General features: G+C 35.7%; 2 protein-coding genes across 30 annotated transcripts in view; both read left to right on the forward strand.

Moving 5' to 3' along the window:
- Nucleotides 1-938: 938 nt before the first annotated feature.
- yipf4 (Yip1 domain family, member 4) lies at nucleotides 939-8941 on the forward strand. Of its 2 annotated transcripts, none has more exons than XR_015512497.1 (6): nucleotides 939-1149; nucleotides 2605-2758; nucleotides 3267-3438; nucleotides 5662-5739; nucleotides 5830-6958; nucleotides 7146-8941. XR_015512497.1 is itself a non-coding variant. In NM_212891.1 (6 exon segments), coding segments are annotated over 6 exon segments (714 nt in total). In that variant the 5' UTR covers nucleotides 961-1091; the 3' UTR covers nucleotides 8146-8925.
- A 1733-nt stretch (nucleotides 8942-10674) lies between these two features.
- birc6 (baculoviral IAP repeat containing 6) overlaps nucleotides 10675-17007 on the forward strand; it is a 156234-nt gene continuing 149901 nt past the window's right edge. For all 28 annotated transcript variants that reach the window (XM_087290400.1, XM_087290404.1, XM_087290420.1 and 25 more), the window contains exon 1: nucleotides 10675-11115. In XM_087290400.1, the coding sequence (XP_087146526.1) occupies nucleotides 10914-11115 (202 nt within the window). In that variant the 5' untranslated portion in view covers nucleotides 10675-10913. The remainder of the gene's footprint in view (nucleotides 11116-17007) is intronic.

A 17007-nucleotide genomic window follows, 5' to 3' on the forward strand; every position in this document is an offset into this window, starting at 1 on the left:
TCAACATTTGGTGTGGGTAATAAAAAGTTAATCAAAGATGTCCTAAGACATAAGGGTTATGTTATGGCTGTTTCATAACTATATTTATTATTATTCTGTAGGTTTAAAACCAGCAAATTATACTATGTATTTAAAATGTCATGAACCTACTGTTATTTTAAAATTTGCTTAATAAATTTTCCTAAGACAAGAATGGGTGTTTTGGTTTTATGTCAACCTACAGTAGGATTGAGGTTGACTACAGCAGGTATAGGCAACACACATCATAGGGAGTTTTTTTAATGACCCAAAATCAAGTAAAACGTCTCTTATTCAAGTACTTTTAGCATGCAAAAGTCAAATTTAAGTATATAAAATACAGTTTCCAACAACAAAATTTTGTCTTGGGAAAAAGACCAGTGTGGTGGTGAGGGAAAAAAAAGTAATGTCAAGTTATATATATATATATATATATTTATAAAAGTTGAACAAGTTGTCATAATATTTAGTCATTAGATTATGTGACCGCTAGATGGCGCTCAATTAAAAGGAGCGAAACTGTATATTGTTATTACTATTAAAACGTAGCCTATATTACTGCCTTAGGCCAGTAACTTAGGCAGTAATGCAAAGTAATAATAAATGTGAATAAATAGACTAAATGAAAGAAACAATAGACCAAAATCAGTCACCAGGTCTAGTGCCTCCTTATGGATTTAAAGTGCCCCTCAGTTTTGACTTCCTGGCGCCGGGCCTGTATCAGAAACAAATATACACTTTCTGAAAAATACATGCATAAAATAACTGTCTTCTAAATGTTTAGATTTGCTGAAGCGTCACGGGGGTGGTGCTGTGATTTATGTGTGTTTCGTCGCTGCTCGTTTCTAGCGCTGGGTGGAGCGCGTGACTCTCCGTTCCGCTCCGCTCCAGGATTTGACGTGTCGTCTGTGTTTTTCTGCACTTCCTGCTTCCTCCATGACTGTTTTGAGCCAGCAGTCGCGTCCGAAAGCTGATCGGTAGGAATCGTTAAACGTGGCAATGGTGTGAAGGTGCGCGTTCGGCGACGGTGTGTGAGATTGTGTGCGAAGCCCGAGCTGTAATCACTGTCAGCCATGCAGTTTTCTCCCACCAACGGAGATTTTACCTTCGTCTCTTCGACGGACGCTGAAGGTACACTAGTTAAAGGCCCCAAAGCATCCACACAGCTGATAACAAAATCAGGCTTATGTTAAAATGCTGTTGGTGTTATGTGTGTGTTGCGTGTATGATGTATATTGATTAATATGTGTACTTCAGTTGTTAGTCTTTTTAATTATTTTGACATGACTTGTTTTCTGGGCTCGATAATATGATATGGTCGTCAGCTGTTTTAATGTATTTGTCTACATTTATATATTAATATATAAAATTCAGTTTAATTTAAAACAGATTTATAATAATACATTGGAAATTAATAATCATTTGTGTAAACCGCATCAAATATGCGACCAAATCAAGTTTCAAGCTGTTCAAAAACAGTAGCGTAATTGTGTAGAGTTGATCAATTCTTACATGAGTTAAGTTTAGACACAGTAGTTCTACAGAAGACAGTAACGTTAGTATCAGTAATTTGCTCACTTCTGTCCCACGTTAATTCAGTTTAGTGCCATTGTTGACAAATTCATTTTATTTAGGCACTGGATAAAAACCATAATGTCACAATCCAGCTGAAATCAGAACACGTTTTACAGTTTAAGCATAATTTATTTATTTGTTTGTTTCTTAGTTTTTTGTCTATTTTGACATGAATGAAAATGAGACAGTAAAAAATAGAATTACAACCTTTAATAGATTGCTTTAGACGTGTTGTTTAACAAAATAGTTTTTCCTCTGTCAATGAAAAATCTTTCAAAAAAAGAAAATCTATTTTGAGTAGACAAAAACAGTTTTGAAAATTGTGATTTGTTAAAATAAATATAGGACTGTAAGTCTCTCAGACTTTTTTTTTCATTCACATTTAATTAGAAAAATTATATATATATATATATATATATATATATATATATATATATATATATATATATATATATATATATATATATAAATAATTCTGACAGTGTAATAACCTTGGACAAAAATATCACGGTTTCACAGTATCACGGTATTGTGATTACTGCTCTAAAATATATTCTTTTTAAATGTCTGAATAAAATTTTTTTCACTTTTGAAAACAAAATATTTAGTTTTTCGACAGATTTAAAGTATTTTGGAGCAGTAAACATGTCAGGCTAAATAATTCAAATGAACCATTGACTTCTGGTGTCTTCACTAGTTTTAAAAACACAGATTTATTTTACAATTTAAATGGCATGTTTAAAGATCTTTTCTGCTGGAGACCCTCCAGCAGAAAAAAAAAAAGTTAAAAAGAAATCTTACACATACGGTATAATAGAAAGTTTTAAAATCTTGAGTTTTCCAAACCGCGGTATACCTTGAAAACGGTTATTGTCTCATGCCTAGCATTGGTAATAAAAACTAACTCCTATAATGTGACAGAAATTAAGTAGAAAAAAAACCCTGACATACTTGCATTCATCTCTGCTGAAAATTGTTTTTGATAATTTAACACAATCTTTCATCCACCAGAGCTCAGCGGCACCATCGATGCACCAGATATCACACTAAATATGGGCCCGGAATCCAACCGGGACACCTATGCCACCACTTTCCTGAGGCAGAGGGGTTACGGATGGTTGCTGGAGGTGGAAGAAGAAGAATCAGAGGACACTAAACCACTCCTGTGAGTATTTGGGACTCTGTGACTGCTGCTTTCACTGGTTGTATTTAGTGCATTCTTCGCACGGCTGCTGAAAATTCTTGATAGTGATTGAAAATCCTTGAAAGATCCTTGGCAATGCTTGCATTTCATTGCAGTGTGTTCAAGGTTTGAAAAGTCCTTAGATGCCTGAAACTGCTTGAAAATATGTTTGCTAAATATGTATTAATAATGAACTTCTTTAATTCAAAATACAAGAAAATGTATTTTTGCTTTTTCATAAAATTTAAAAACTGGGGTCTGCATGGAAATTCCCCCTTAAAGAGTGAAGTGATGCATGAAATTAAAATTAAAATAAATGTAAGATGTGAGTAGATGGCATTTAAGTTAATAGCATTTTTAAGAGAGTAAAATGAATGTTGTGCAATAAAGGCTAACATACCATCAAAACTGTTATATGTAATTTGCTTCATATGCTTAAATTTAAATTTGGAAGTTAGAGCCTTGTTATTGATTCTGTGTGTTTGTGCAGGGAGGAGCTGGACATTGATTTAAAGGACATCTACTACAAGATCAGGTGTGTGTTGATGCCCATGCCCTCACTGGGGTTTAACAGACAGGTGGTGAGGGACAATCCTGACTTTTGGGGCCCCCTGGCTGTCGTCCTGCTATTCTCTATGATCTCCATCTATGGACAGTTCCGGGTGAGACACAAGTTTCTGTGCATGATTATACCCGTGATCTTTGTGTAAATAGACTTTTAGAAGAAATGCTAAATGGATTGCCGTAGATTGTAAGCTTGTGAAATTGTATCTTCAGGAACATGCAAATAAAAGAAATTGTTTGGGCTTCTAAAGGTAGTTCTCATAATCAAGGTTTATACAATCATGAAAAACCGGGAAAAGTCATGGAATTTTGACATGGCATTTTTCAGGCCTGGAATTTTTTTTGGAAAAACTGAAAACCCACAAAGTTTTGGAAAAGTCATGGAAAACTGATATCTGTATTCTTGTACATAGGTTATTTACATCTTTTCTGTCCTTGGGCAATCACATATTCATATTATTTGTGTGGTGTAAGCATTATCTAAATCTGTTTTACATAGATATAAACAAATTGAAACTAAATGGATCGTTGCATGTTTTACGACATGCTGTAATACATTTCTACATGCATTGTTTTTCATTTACCTCGCATATGTAGACATTGCATGAAACATTAAGTCATGAAAATTTACTTGAAAGTTTTGAAAAAAAAAAAACATGGAAAAGTCATGGAATTTTAGTATTAAAAATTTGTTTGAACCCTGTATAATGTCTGTTTTAGGGTTGGGTGATGTCGACCACTGTGGCATAGTACGATGTCTAATGTTAAACATCACATTGGATGAAGGCATTGTTGTAGTAGGCAGCGGTGAATTAATTATTTATGAATAATTTATTAATTCATAATGAACTAATCATTTGTAACCTACCATTTCAACTACCTGACCCACATGGTCTATGTTTTACCCTTAACCAAATCATAAATAAATACAAATAAATTGCAGACAGATTACCACCTGTCAATAATTTTTTTCTGCGGAACTCTGGCATGATGAGGCAGAGTCATCTGTGTTGTTATAATGGCGTTGACAAACTTGGTCGGTAAAAAAGGTGCACAACACACAGGAACCAACCAACAGCATCTGAGCTTTCCGCTAAAATTACTAAGTACAAGCGTGAGAACGAAAGATTGGAGCAGTGTACTGACGCTGTGACGCATTACCTGATAGATTCAAAAGAGAAGAGTCGTTAGATAGAGACGAGATTAATTAAATATCACGTTTAACAATATATATATATATATACATATATATATATATATATATATATATATATATATATATATATATATATATATATATATATATATATATATATGTATGCACTATACATATATGTATGCACTATACATAGTGTATAGTGTTATATATAATATATAGTGAGAAGTGATTCAGTGGTACATCCTTGATAAACTGTCCGATGTGCACCGCTCTCTGGGATTTTGCTGGCTGCCTGGAGCTCAGACGAGTGCATGACCGTGTGTCTGTGTAATTGGTGACGTGATGTTCGTTTTCGGTGGTATAGTGTTAAAGGAGGGCTGTTCAGAAAGGCCAGCTAAATGCCAGTGTGGACGGAGATCATTTTTGTTCTAAAATGTCATTTTAAAACTAGGATGTATTAGTGTAAACGATGTCTAAGTGTATTTTTCGTGATTGGGTTTCCAACGGGGGCGGGACGGTGGATTGGAATACTGGCTCAGCATCGTGATGTAAAGTATACGGCGATGGGCGATGGCATTGTCTATCGACCCAACCCAATCGTCTATCAACCTAGTCTGTTTAATGTGCCATGATGAATTGATTTCTTGGAATTTGTGTATTTTTTTAACTTAATATTTATGGAAGCTTGTTTCCGGCATAAAAACAATTTATTGCATGCTTATGCTTGTAATGCTTTCTTATTTTATATTTATGACAAAATATTTCACTCAATTTTGAGTTCACCTCTTGACATTTTAGCTTTTTTCTTTTTTTGTTTTTGTTTTTGTTTTAAGAATTTTGAGGTACAAACTCTATTAAAAGCAAAGTATTGCAAGATGTAAACTCACAATTGCAAGAAAATCAGATATATTCCAAATTATCTATATATTTTTTTCTTTGGTGAGAACAAAAATTCTGTATCTATTTGTTAATGTATTTAAATTAATAAGAGTTTTTACAGTGTGACAACCAGTTGAGGATTAAGCGTTCATTTGAAAACTATTATCACACTTATACAACTGTATACTATGTTTTGCAGATCTGAAATTCTTTAGTATTTTTCATATGTCAGTTTGATTATTTAATTACTCAACAATAACTGTATCCCTTTTTGTTCAATCAGGTTGTTTCCTGGATTATTACAATCTGGATATTTGGGTCATTGACAATTTTCCTTCTTGCAAGAGTGCTGGGTGGAGAGGTATTTATTTGATCTCGTAAAGCATCAGACAACATATGATTTTTGAGTAGGTGTGCCCACATTTCAATTATTACATTTTTCCCCAAATAGGTATCTTATGGGCAAGTGCTTGGAGTTATTGGCTATTCTTTGCTCCCATTGATTGTAATAGCTCCGCTTCTTCTGGTCATCGGGGGATTTGAAGTAGTCTCTACACTCATAAAGGTAAAGAAAACAAATATAAACACAGTTATAAATATAAAGTGAGAAATTAGTTCAAATACCAATTTTCCACTATTAACTAGTGGCTTATTAGTACATCCCTAGGGCTGCACGATTCCGGCTAAAATGAGAATCATGATTTTTTATTTGTTTAAAATAAAGATCACAATGTTCTCAAAATTCTGTAGATGTAAAATAAAGGTTAATATTAGGCTATTATTACTGTTATTTCTCAAACATATATGTATAGGTCTACTGTTGGTTAAAATGAAAAATTTTGTATAGGCTTGGAACAGTGGACTTCAATAGACTGTAAATATGTCCTAGTCGTTAATGCACAGTAAAGTGATCACATCAGAATACAACTATTCATAATTCTGTCACAGCTCATGGTCCGCTCTTGTGTGATTTTGCCACCACGAATATGTCATTACATGAAAACAGATCTTAAAATTGGGTGAATTATACCTTATAAATACAATATGCAGACTCCTTTTCACCATTTGGAGATGTCCACATGGCTGAGAAACCTATATAAAACAATGTGAAGACTTGTAAAACCCTCTATATGCTAATATATTTGGCTGAGTTGTAGAGATGCTAGAATTAGATTGTGTGAGGGGTCGAAACGAGATCACAATCTTTTTTTTTTATTAATCATGCATCCCTAATCCAAAACCTAACTACTTTCTAAAGGGCCATAACATCCCCCACTTTTGGTTCAAGTCTACCTCAGAATTAAAAAAAAAAAAAAGCATCATAATGGGCGTGGAGTTCCGCGATCAGAGACAGGAGGGCGCGTGGCCGGCAGAGCAGGGGAGAGGGTCGAGAACAACTGTTGCCAGTTAGCTCACATAATGAGACACAAACCGTGAGAAGACACGTGATTTTATAGTTTACAAAGTTAAATTCAAAGAAAAAAATAGTAATTTAATGCCCTGCTACATTTGTCATTTGTAATTTCATATACACACAACCACAATTTATATCATTATAAAAATAATTCGAGAGGGTGCTCGCTGCAGAGCCATTTGAGGAGAGCTGAGCTCCAGCGAGGGGCAGCATGAGCTGTCGCTCCTCCTCCTGTAAGCTGTTTTAATGCATACACCAACCCCACCCCTAACCCTACCCCCAGTGACATCACTCGTAGAAGAAGTGCAAAAAAGGTGGAGCTCAAGCTTAAGCTCCCCCTCGCTGGAGCTCAGCTCTCCTCAAATGGCTCTGCAGCGAGCACCACTTGCACTGCCTATTTCAACACTTAGCCCTGCTGGTAATCTGGAGGATTTAGGGGAACACAGCAGCACGGCGATGTGTCTAAATGTGATCGAACTTCACTGATAAAGGACAAAGTCCGCCATTCTCCGCCATACTTGTACTGCTCTCCCAAAAAAAAAATGCTTACTGCACACAAACAGCTTTGCTGTATTGGCTCTGACAGGATCGTGTGGAAAAAACATGCAACAAACCCCGTGGATCATGGAAACAAACACAAACGACCCTTCATGAGCAGCTAAATACTGTGTGCCATGGGTCAGTGGATGCGGTCTCACCCAGTCATCAACATAGGCTCTCACAGCTTGGCACTGGCAGGTCTCTCTTGGCTTTGGAAAGCACGCGGAGTCATGAAGAAGCATAGGATCTTCTCATAGGATAAGAAAACTCTGCTATGAATAATAATGAGAAACCGTTGCGTCATCTTTGCACTTGCAGTTTTGCCGTACATCACTGATTTTGATCCCGCCCCAAAAATCATTCTAAACCCGGAAGATGAAATTAGCTGACAAAAGCTCCAAATTTTCCAGCTTTCCTCACAATTAAAGCTGACAGGTGCTAACATTGTCTTAACTGATGCTCAACACACAAAAATCTGCTAAAATCTCAAAAAAAGTACTCGAGGGTTTCTTGAACCTTAATAACGATTTTATTCATAGAATTTTATTGAATATTCATAGTTAATCCTTTAACAATAGTGAGAAATGTGCCTTAAAATAGAGTGTGATCAAATGTTTGTCTGTATGGGGAACAACTGTATTCAATGCAAAAAAATATGATCTGTTTGTTTTCTAGCTTTTTGGAGTATTCTGGGCTGCATACAGTGCTGCTTCTTTACTCGTCGGTGATGAATTCAAAACAAAGAAACCCCTCCTCATATATCCCATCTTCCTTTTGTACATCTACTTCCTGTCTCTGTATACTGGAGTCTGAATTGACCACAGGCTTTGATTGGCTCGTTGCTTGGACATTAACACAGAGCACTGTGTGGAGAGTTGCACAGCAGGGATATTCCATGAAGACCGAGGAGGAGTTTGCATTTTCTCGCTTTCTTTTACCTTGTTTATAGTCCTATATGCTTTGGGGGGGTCGAGGTGTACAGACATTAGTGTATTTAACTGCTTTCATTAATTTTGTACACAATAAAAAGCTGCATCTTTTACTGTGGAAGCTGTATTTGCAGAGGTTACTCTGCCATTAAAATGTGGAGCCATGGTTTTACATAACAATTACAAGCACCAACAGGAAAATAAAAATGAAAACTTTATATTGTAAAAGACTATTATAAGCATGATAAATCATGTAACAGAACTTGTGTTTTCCCACACATAATGGTGAAAACTTTGAGTTAACCAGTTTATGATAGATGGATATTTTTTGTTGTAGAGTGAGCCAAAACATTCACAGATTTCATTTGTTTTTAATTTATGAGTTCCACATGGGGAAAGAGAGTGTGCAGGCAGTACTGCTTGGATTAAAAATGTCCGCTAAGTATGGGTGCCTTAAATTGGTTGTTTTATATGGCTGTGGTGTATTTTATTTATGTAAATGTAGCCAAAAAAAAGGAAAGGAATTTTTATTTGTAGATCATGCAATTGAAGACAACTTTCTACCTGGTGATGTGTACACTGCAGGCATATGTTACCGTATTAGTATAGCTAAAATAATGGAGTATGAAAATTGTTATAATAAACATCATGAATCAAATTAAAATCTGTTGACACTGTAATTACACTTTGTGTTATGAATCTCTTTAATGTCTAGGAACAATGATATTTAATTGGGTGATTTATTATTATTCATTAGGATGTTTGCTTACAGGTTAAATGCTTTAACAGCAAGTGATTTTTTATAATATCCCAATGATACAAAGTAGATGACACAAGAGCACTTTCTCTTCAATTTACACTTGTGTTAAGAGAAAAAAATATTATTCATTATAATTAAATACAAAAGTGCTGCATTTAGAGCCTTGCTGACCAGTCTTTCCTGAATTAAGTATAACTGTGAGAGTAATTGCTAAACACATTTACAGTAAAACTATGAACAGTAGTCAACATTTGAAGTGGATCGAACTGTTTTTCAGATAACGCTACACTAAAAAAATGTACATATATATTTTTGCTACTTATTTAAAATAAGCTGAATCAGCACAATGCTTTAGATTTCATTGGGACAACTTATTTTTTATGTTTAATCCACATAACTTTAAAGTGTTAAGTTAACTTAATTGATTTGCGTTGGGACAACATGAATGAATTGTGTGGAACCCTGCATTTTTTACTGTGTAGGTCACATTTCATGCTGTTAACTATTGGTGTATTACCTGCTTATTATTAAGATATTAGCTGTTTATTTGAAGTTACAACGTATGATTTTATTTTACATCCATAATCCTATGAAAAAAACGTACAAAAGCATGCACGTTATTTTAGCTGGGGGCTCAGGCAAACAGAAAAAAGAGCAAAATATATATTCAAAAAGGCGGCAACACCAATGCTCCAATAATGCCATTTTTTAAATTAAAAAGACTGATAAAATACAAGCCTTGTATTAGCCTTTTAGATGTAATTCATTCATTTTCTTGTCAGCTTAGTTTCTTATCCATGTGTCTCCACATGGTCGCCACAGCGGAATGAACCGGCAACTTATCCAGCAAGTTTTTACGCAGCGGATGCCCTTCCAGCCATAGCCCATCTCTGGGAAGCATCCACACACACTTTCACACACTCACTCTTACACTACGGACAATTTAGCCTACCCAATTCACCTGTACCACATGTCTTTGGACTGTGGGGAAAACCGGAGCACCCAGAGGAAACCCACGCGAAGGCAGGGGCAACATGCAAACTCCACACAGAAACACCAACTGAGCCGAGGCTCGAACCAGAAACCCAGTGACCTTCTTGCTGTGAGGCAACAGCACTACCCACTGCGCCACTGCCTCGCCTCTTTTAGATGTAATAAATTGGCATTTTTGGAGCTTAAGTGTCACCGCCATTTTGAATATACAACCATAATCCTACCCAAAACCTAAACCCAACTATTACGTTAAAATTGAGCAGTTAATTAGTAGTTTATTAAACTAGTAGTGTGTGTAATAGTAGTAGTTAATGGTTTGTTTACACCATGAATTGTGACCTGAACTAGAGTGGCCGTGTTAAAGTGCAAGACTAGAATGTTTAATAGTTTTATGAAAGTAACTTCTAATTAAAGGTTCTGATCCACTTCAGTTGTTGATTACTGCAATTGTTTTACATTATATTGAAGCTAAATACTTTATGTAGTTTATTTTTATCCATGTGTCTCCATTTCAAAATATCTATCTATCTATCTATCTATCTATCTATCTATCTATCTATCTATCTATCTATCTATCTATCTATCTATCTATCTATCTATCTATCTATCTATCTATCTATCCATCCATCTATCTATAGCGCCCCTGGAGGCTTGGAGGGCGATCGCAAGGCGACTACGCCAGTTCCGTTTCCCTGCTGAGTGTGTGAGCAGAAGGAGCCGCTGGTTTCCGCTCCGCTGATGGTGAATCGCTGCTCCTGCGGTATCGGGAGGAGGTTTAGAGCCCGCAGTGGAAGCGCAGCGGTACTTCGGGATTCAGCTTTATCATTTTCTCGTCGAGTCGCGTCCACGTACGAACTACTGAAGGAGGAGGGAAAGCAGGAAGGGAAGATAGCAGGAAGATGGCGGCGGCGGCGGGGGCCTCGCCAGGCTCGCCGGACTGGGTCGTGCTGAGGGACGGCTGCCTGCGCTGCGACGAGGAGGGCCTGCGGAGTTTGTCCTACCACCCGGCCCTCAACGCCATTCTGGCCGTCACCAGCCGGGGCAGCATCAAAGTCATCGACGGCACCTCCGGGGCTATTTTACAGGCCTCGGCTTTGCACGGTGAGTTGCGGCTCGGACAGGGTTATCCAGGCCGGTCTAGATCATAGCTTATCACATCACCGCTGGATCTTTTTGTAGATGAGGTGTAACGTTAAAGTATGCAAGGTTCTTTACTCATGATGGAGGAGGAGAGTGTCAAAATGATGTTGATAGATGCTTCTGACGCTGCGGTGTTGTGGTGGTAATCACTTCTCTCTATTTGGACTCCCAAAGGAGGACCGTGTCAAAATGCTCTGGCTCTTTTGGGGCTTGCTGATGGAAAGCTCGTGCGATCAATTCTAGTTTGAAGGATTGTATGAAAATAATTGTCATTTCTATTATATTGTGTTTTAACATCGACTAAGTACTATAAGGGAATGGCCCACTTTTATGGCTGTTGATTGGTGTATGCGATGACATAAAAGGTTTTGTGAGAATAATCGCGCACTCTTGATGGAGTTGTTTTGACAGTCATCCCTCTCAGTCTTTGGGCCTCCTGATGATCCTCTCCGTTTAGGGCCTCTTAGATGTGCCGTTCTGCCGGATAACTGTAAACATTGCCACGTTATTTACGCATCCACGCGTTGTGAACATTTCATTACAGTTCATCCACGTTACATGTCACTTGTTAATTATGTCAAATAAAACTAAATCAAGACACGAACCAAAGTCTGATATGATCTTAGAGTAAAGCGGCACTAAAGCTAATCTAAACATTAGCAAATACCCCCTCGTTTAGATGTGTGTATCTCTCTTACTTGGTGCCACTGACATCCAACTATTATAGCACTAAATTCAAATGATATGTAGTGCTTAATAACATATGTTTTAACTGTCGCAGTAAACATTTTATTGATTTTTGGATCTGATTTAGCTGACAGAGGTTTAGCTAATCACGCTAACGTTAGCTTAGCGGTAGCCTAGCCTGCCTGCTACAGATCAGTAACACTGCTTCTGGTTATGTCAGCCTTGACAGGTGACAGCTGACTAACGTTAGAGTATTTGCGCATAACATGAATATTCATGTTTATTTTTCTTCTTTTTGTGAACATGGATGTATGTAGTTTGGGAAGGCTTGTGTGCTTTTTCTGACGTTTTGTTGTTAAACGTCATTTTGGACGTAAGTGTGTCTGGTGGTATTGTTATTGTAGTATGCACGTTATTGACCTTGTCAGCCTGTATTCGCGTGTTTATCTGTAAATCTGTTTGTTAAATACGCAATTTTAAGCATACATAATTACAATGTAGTTATGCATTGTTTCCTGGAGCAGTAATAACCAGTAAGCCAATACTTTGAACAGACTCTTTTCTTTTTAGAGGTTCATTCAATATTCCTTTAAAAACAGATGCAACATTTAATGAATATGGATTAGCTTGTTATTATATTATAAACTGCTCATGTCCGGCTCATTAACTGTCACAAAATGAGTTTGCATCTATAAATCTAAAGCTTAACATTTTAATTAAAGTACAGCTGGACAATAAGGGCCTTTAACGGGTTTCTGTTTAAAGTCTTCGAAGATCATCTGTCAAATGTCTAAATGCTTAACCATTTGTGAATGTAGCTTGTAAAGCCACTTTATGTACAAACTCTTTCATAGGTTTTAAGTAGGGCTGGACGATATTGGAAAAATCTGACATTGCAAAAATTTGTTTGGCTACGATATATAATGCAATGTGAATATAATTTCACCAGAGGATTTAAAAAGCTCTACTTGGAAAGATTTCATTAGCTTGGATCAACTGGGAGTCTTTTTCTGCATAAATTATAATAATTTACAATCAAAAGTAATAAATAAACAGTGCTTTATGAATTTCTTCAGAGTCTAACAGTATTTAAGTACAGAAATTAAGCAATCTAATGTAAAACAGCATGGTCATCGTTGTATAAATAATGATAAAATTATAATATCTATCTATTAATCTGTCATAAATAATCTAATCCTGTGATGTGACTATTGCAGATACACACATTGCGATATCGATGCCCAAATGAAATATTGTTCATTAAAGATTTTTTGTATTTTACAGCTGAGGTTGTAAAAGTTGCAATTTGTCTAGGTTTTACCTGAAATCGCCACTGACCATCAGAGTCTAATTGGAATTATTTCCAGCAAAGCAGCAGCAGTTAAATCAATAGTGTAATATGTTTTACACGTATTGTTCTGACATTTTCACCTTTCATCTGTTTATTTATTGATGTCAGTTAATCGAAAATTAACAATGTTTGTGGAAATATTTATTTAGACTTGAGTTGATTGAAAATCAGTCTGAGAGGATTTTATGCTCAAACATGTCTATTTGAAATTGCAATAAAGTTATTTAGCAGGGATTCTCTTGGCACAGGGAGTTGCACAGATCTCATGCTTGTATGGATAATATTGATTGCAAAGGTCTTTCCTTTTTTCACCATTGAGAGAGTAACACTTCGCAGATTTGTGGATTGGCTGTTGCTCTTTTATCATTTGTCCTGGTGTTTGTAGAGAGATGCCTGTGGTTGCAGCCTTTATTTTGATATGTTTTGTACTTAAATATTATTTATTGTTTTTAACTAATCAATAAACCTGCCATTTTGGCTCCATTCATTTATGCATGTTAGGATATTTAACTTTACTTTTGGGTAAAAAGAAACAGAACATTTTGGAATGTCACACTGATGCCAGTGAAATTTCTCACTTTCCTTAATGTGGTGTTAGAGAATAATCTAGAAGTTTGTTCAAATGAAAGTGTGATCAGAAAAAGATCAGTATTTTTTTATTAGTATACTCTAAGCAATTTTTTGTGATCGTTTTCAGTTGTTTGTTAGAGACATTGCAAACATTTCTTATGTACCATATTGTTAAAAAAAGATCACTAAAAATTAAAGTGACGAACACATAAATCATAAGCGACACATAAACTTATGTTTCTACATTTAGTATTTTGAATATTGTCCAAAAAAAAAAACACTAGAACAGTGTTATATATTTTGCTGACTTTAATGCTTAAATTATTCCAAATATTTGAAGAATGTTAAAATCTAGAGAAATAAACAATTTTAACTATAGTGACAGGGACCGTGTCCTGTGTCAACATGCTGGTGACGTCATACACCCTCATACAGGCCGGTAAATAAGATTCTGACAGTATGATAACCTTGGATATAAATATCACGGTTTCACAGTATTGTGATTACTGCTCTAAAATATATTCTTTTTAAATGTCTGGGTAAAAAGCAACAACTTTTTCTTTCTTGAACACAATATATTTTATTTTAAGAAGCATTTAAAATATTTTAGAAGAATAAATATGTCAGGCTGAATAATTCAAATGAATCAATGACTTCTGCTGTTTTCATTTGTTTCAAAAATCTAAATTTCTTAACAATTGAAAACAAAATCTTTGGATATCTTTTATGCTGGAGATACTGTTGTCCTAAAAAAAAAAAAAAAACGTAAAAACAGGGTTCAACTCTAAGGATATTTCTGCTGGCCTGATTGGTTCAGATTTTTACTTGCCCTGCCAAAATTTTCACAGGCCCTGCACCAAAAAAAAAAAAAAAATAAATAAAAATAAATAATAATAATATATAGCTATTTATTAGCCACATATTTTAAATAACGTGTCAAAATAATGTCTGTGAATCTAGAATTTAAATATTTAAATTTTTAAAAAATATTTAGCAGTATTATTAATATTTAAAATATAGCAGTATAGAAAATGTGCAGGTATTTTATTGCAAAACAAAAGTTGGCTGACTTAAAAGTGACGGCAAACTATGCAAAACAACACTTAATTTTTTTTTTGTGGTGGTTCCACAATGTTAGAAACGGATGTTTTCTTTAAGCCTCAAAATTTGATGTGGCTGTCATGCTGTCGTCTCTTCACTGTACTGGTTTTTACCAAGTTATGGAAACTAGAAATTATGTCCACACAACATCCAATCAGAGAAGAGGACTCGAAAAGCAATATGGTGTTCACGACTTCACAAATAGGTAGCATTCAAAGACTTAAAAGCACAAATTGTTTCGCGATTTTAAGACTGTATTTGCATCCAATTGACAAATAGTCGCTGACAAATAAAAATTTTGTTACAAGGCAGCACTGGTCTGATAGGGCAGTCCTTATTGAGCCTTGAAAAATAAAATCTTACACAAATCTGTAGAGTGTGTTAAAGTAAAGCTAAAGTGGCTATAGTGTATGTGTGTGAATGCCGGAGTGTCTGGGTTGCAGCTGGAAGGGTATCCGCTGCATAAAACATATGCTGGATAAGTTGGTGGTTCATTCCGCTGTGGCGACCCCCTGATTAAAAAAGGGACTAAGCTGAAAAAATTAATGAATGAATTGTGTCAAAGCAGCTTAACATAGGAAGTTCTAATAAATTGAAATTAAAACGGTCAGCCTATCAGTTATCATATAAACGTCTATAAACACAAATTTCATATTAATTTTATATTAAAATACAGGTTTATTTAAATTGTAATATTGCAATATTACCGTTTTTACAGCATTTTTGATCAAACAAGTGCAGCCTTGATGAAGAAAAGCGATAAGAAGCCAAACTCTTGAATGTTAGTGTGCATTGTGGATGTGATTGTTGTAGCAATTATAAGACATAATAACAGTCTGTAAATAGACTGCAGTCTCTTACTCTGCCACTCCTTTAAATGCTAACTGTATTGTTTTACTGCCTTAAGGAAATAGTTTATTTTCATTATCAAGTGTTATATAAAAATGCAAGATTAGTTTTTTTCATTTAAGCATTGCTACTATGCCAGACATTTATTATGCCATTCTTTGACTTGTATTTTTTTTTGACAAAACAGAAAACATTACATTGCATTATTTGATCTGTATTAATCTGAAGTTATTTATCAAAAATTGAACTGAAAAATCATATTTAACTTTGAATAGATTTTTGTGTTAATTTTATTTATTTATTTCTATTTCTATATTTGTCTAAGTAACTTTATTGTAATACGAATTAATTTTTATCATGTAATATCTTTTTATGTATATTAGGGCTGTGCAATTAATGGAAAATTCACTTTCTATTTCCAATTTGGCTTCTAACAATTATGAAAAACATTAATCGAGAATAAACGATTATTACATCATATACCGCCCCATTTCCAGTTCAGTTTCATATAAAAATGACTGAAAGCATGTACTGTAATGAAACTTTTGCAGCACGGAATGTGCATCATTCATTGATGTGCAATCGAATCATTCATGTTTTTAAAAGCGCGAAAGAAATCGCATGCTGTTGTGTGTATGCGCTCCACCTCAGAGACGAGCAGAGCACACACATTTAAAGTCATCTAATGCCGAGTTCAGACTGCATGATTTTAGCCCTGATTTTGACTCGCCAACAGGTTTTGACAAATTGCAGACAAAAGCCTGAAATCACAGGCAAAACTGCTCATTTACACGAGTATCACACGGTGTGAACTATCATAAACGCCATCTGAGAGAATCGCTGATCATTCGCCGATGCCTGTGAGATATTTGGCATGCTAAATATCTGGAGCTGTTGACGATTCAAATCATGCTGTGTGAAATAAGTTTAGACTGAAAATAACATTGTCGATCACCTACAGTCAATGATAGGGCAAGATTCACTAGTGTGGGTGCCTTCAGGCCAGCGGGAGGTTGAGGAAGAAGTTAAAAGCGCTCATTTTCCATTTATTTTGACCCAAGAAATGGAGGAAAAATACAGGTGGTGCTCGCTGCAGAGCCATTTGGGCGAGCTGAGCTCCAGCGAGGGGGAGCTTGAGCTTGAGCTCCACCTTTTTTGCACTTATTCTATGAGTGATGTCACTGGGGGTAGGGTTAGGGGTGGGGTTGGTGTACGCATTAAAACAGCTTACAGGAGGAGGAGCGAGAGCTTATGCTCCCCCTCGCTGGAGCTCAGCTCTGCTCAAATGGCTCTGC

This window comes from Danio rerio, chromosome 17 (assembly GCF_052040795.2).
Source record: "Danio rerio strain M-AB ecotype USA chromosome 17, GRCz13ab, whole genome shotgun sequence".
In the NCBI taxonomy this organism is placed as follows: domain Eukaryota; kingdom Metazoa; phylum Chordata; class Actinopteri; order Cypriniformes; family Danionidae; genus Danio; species Danio rerio.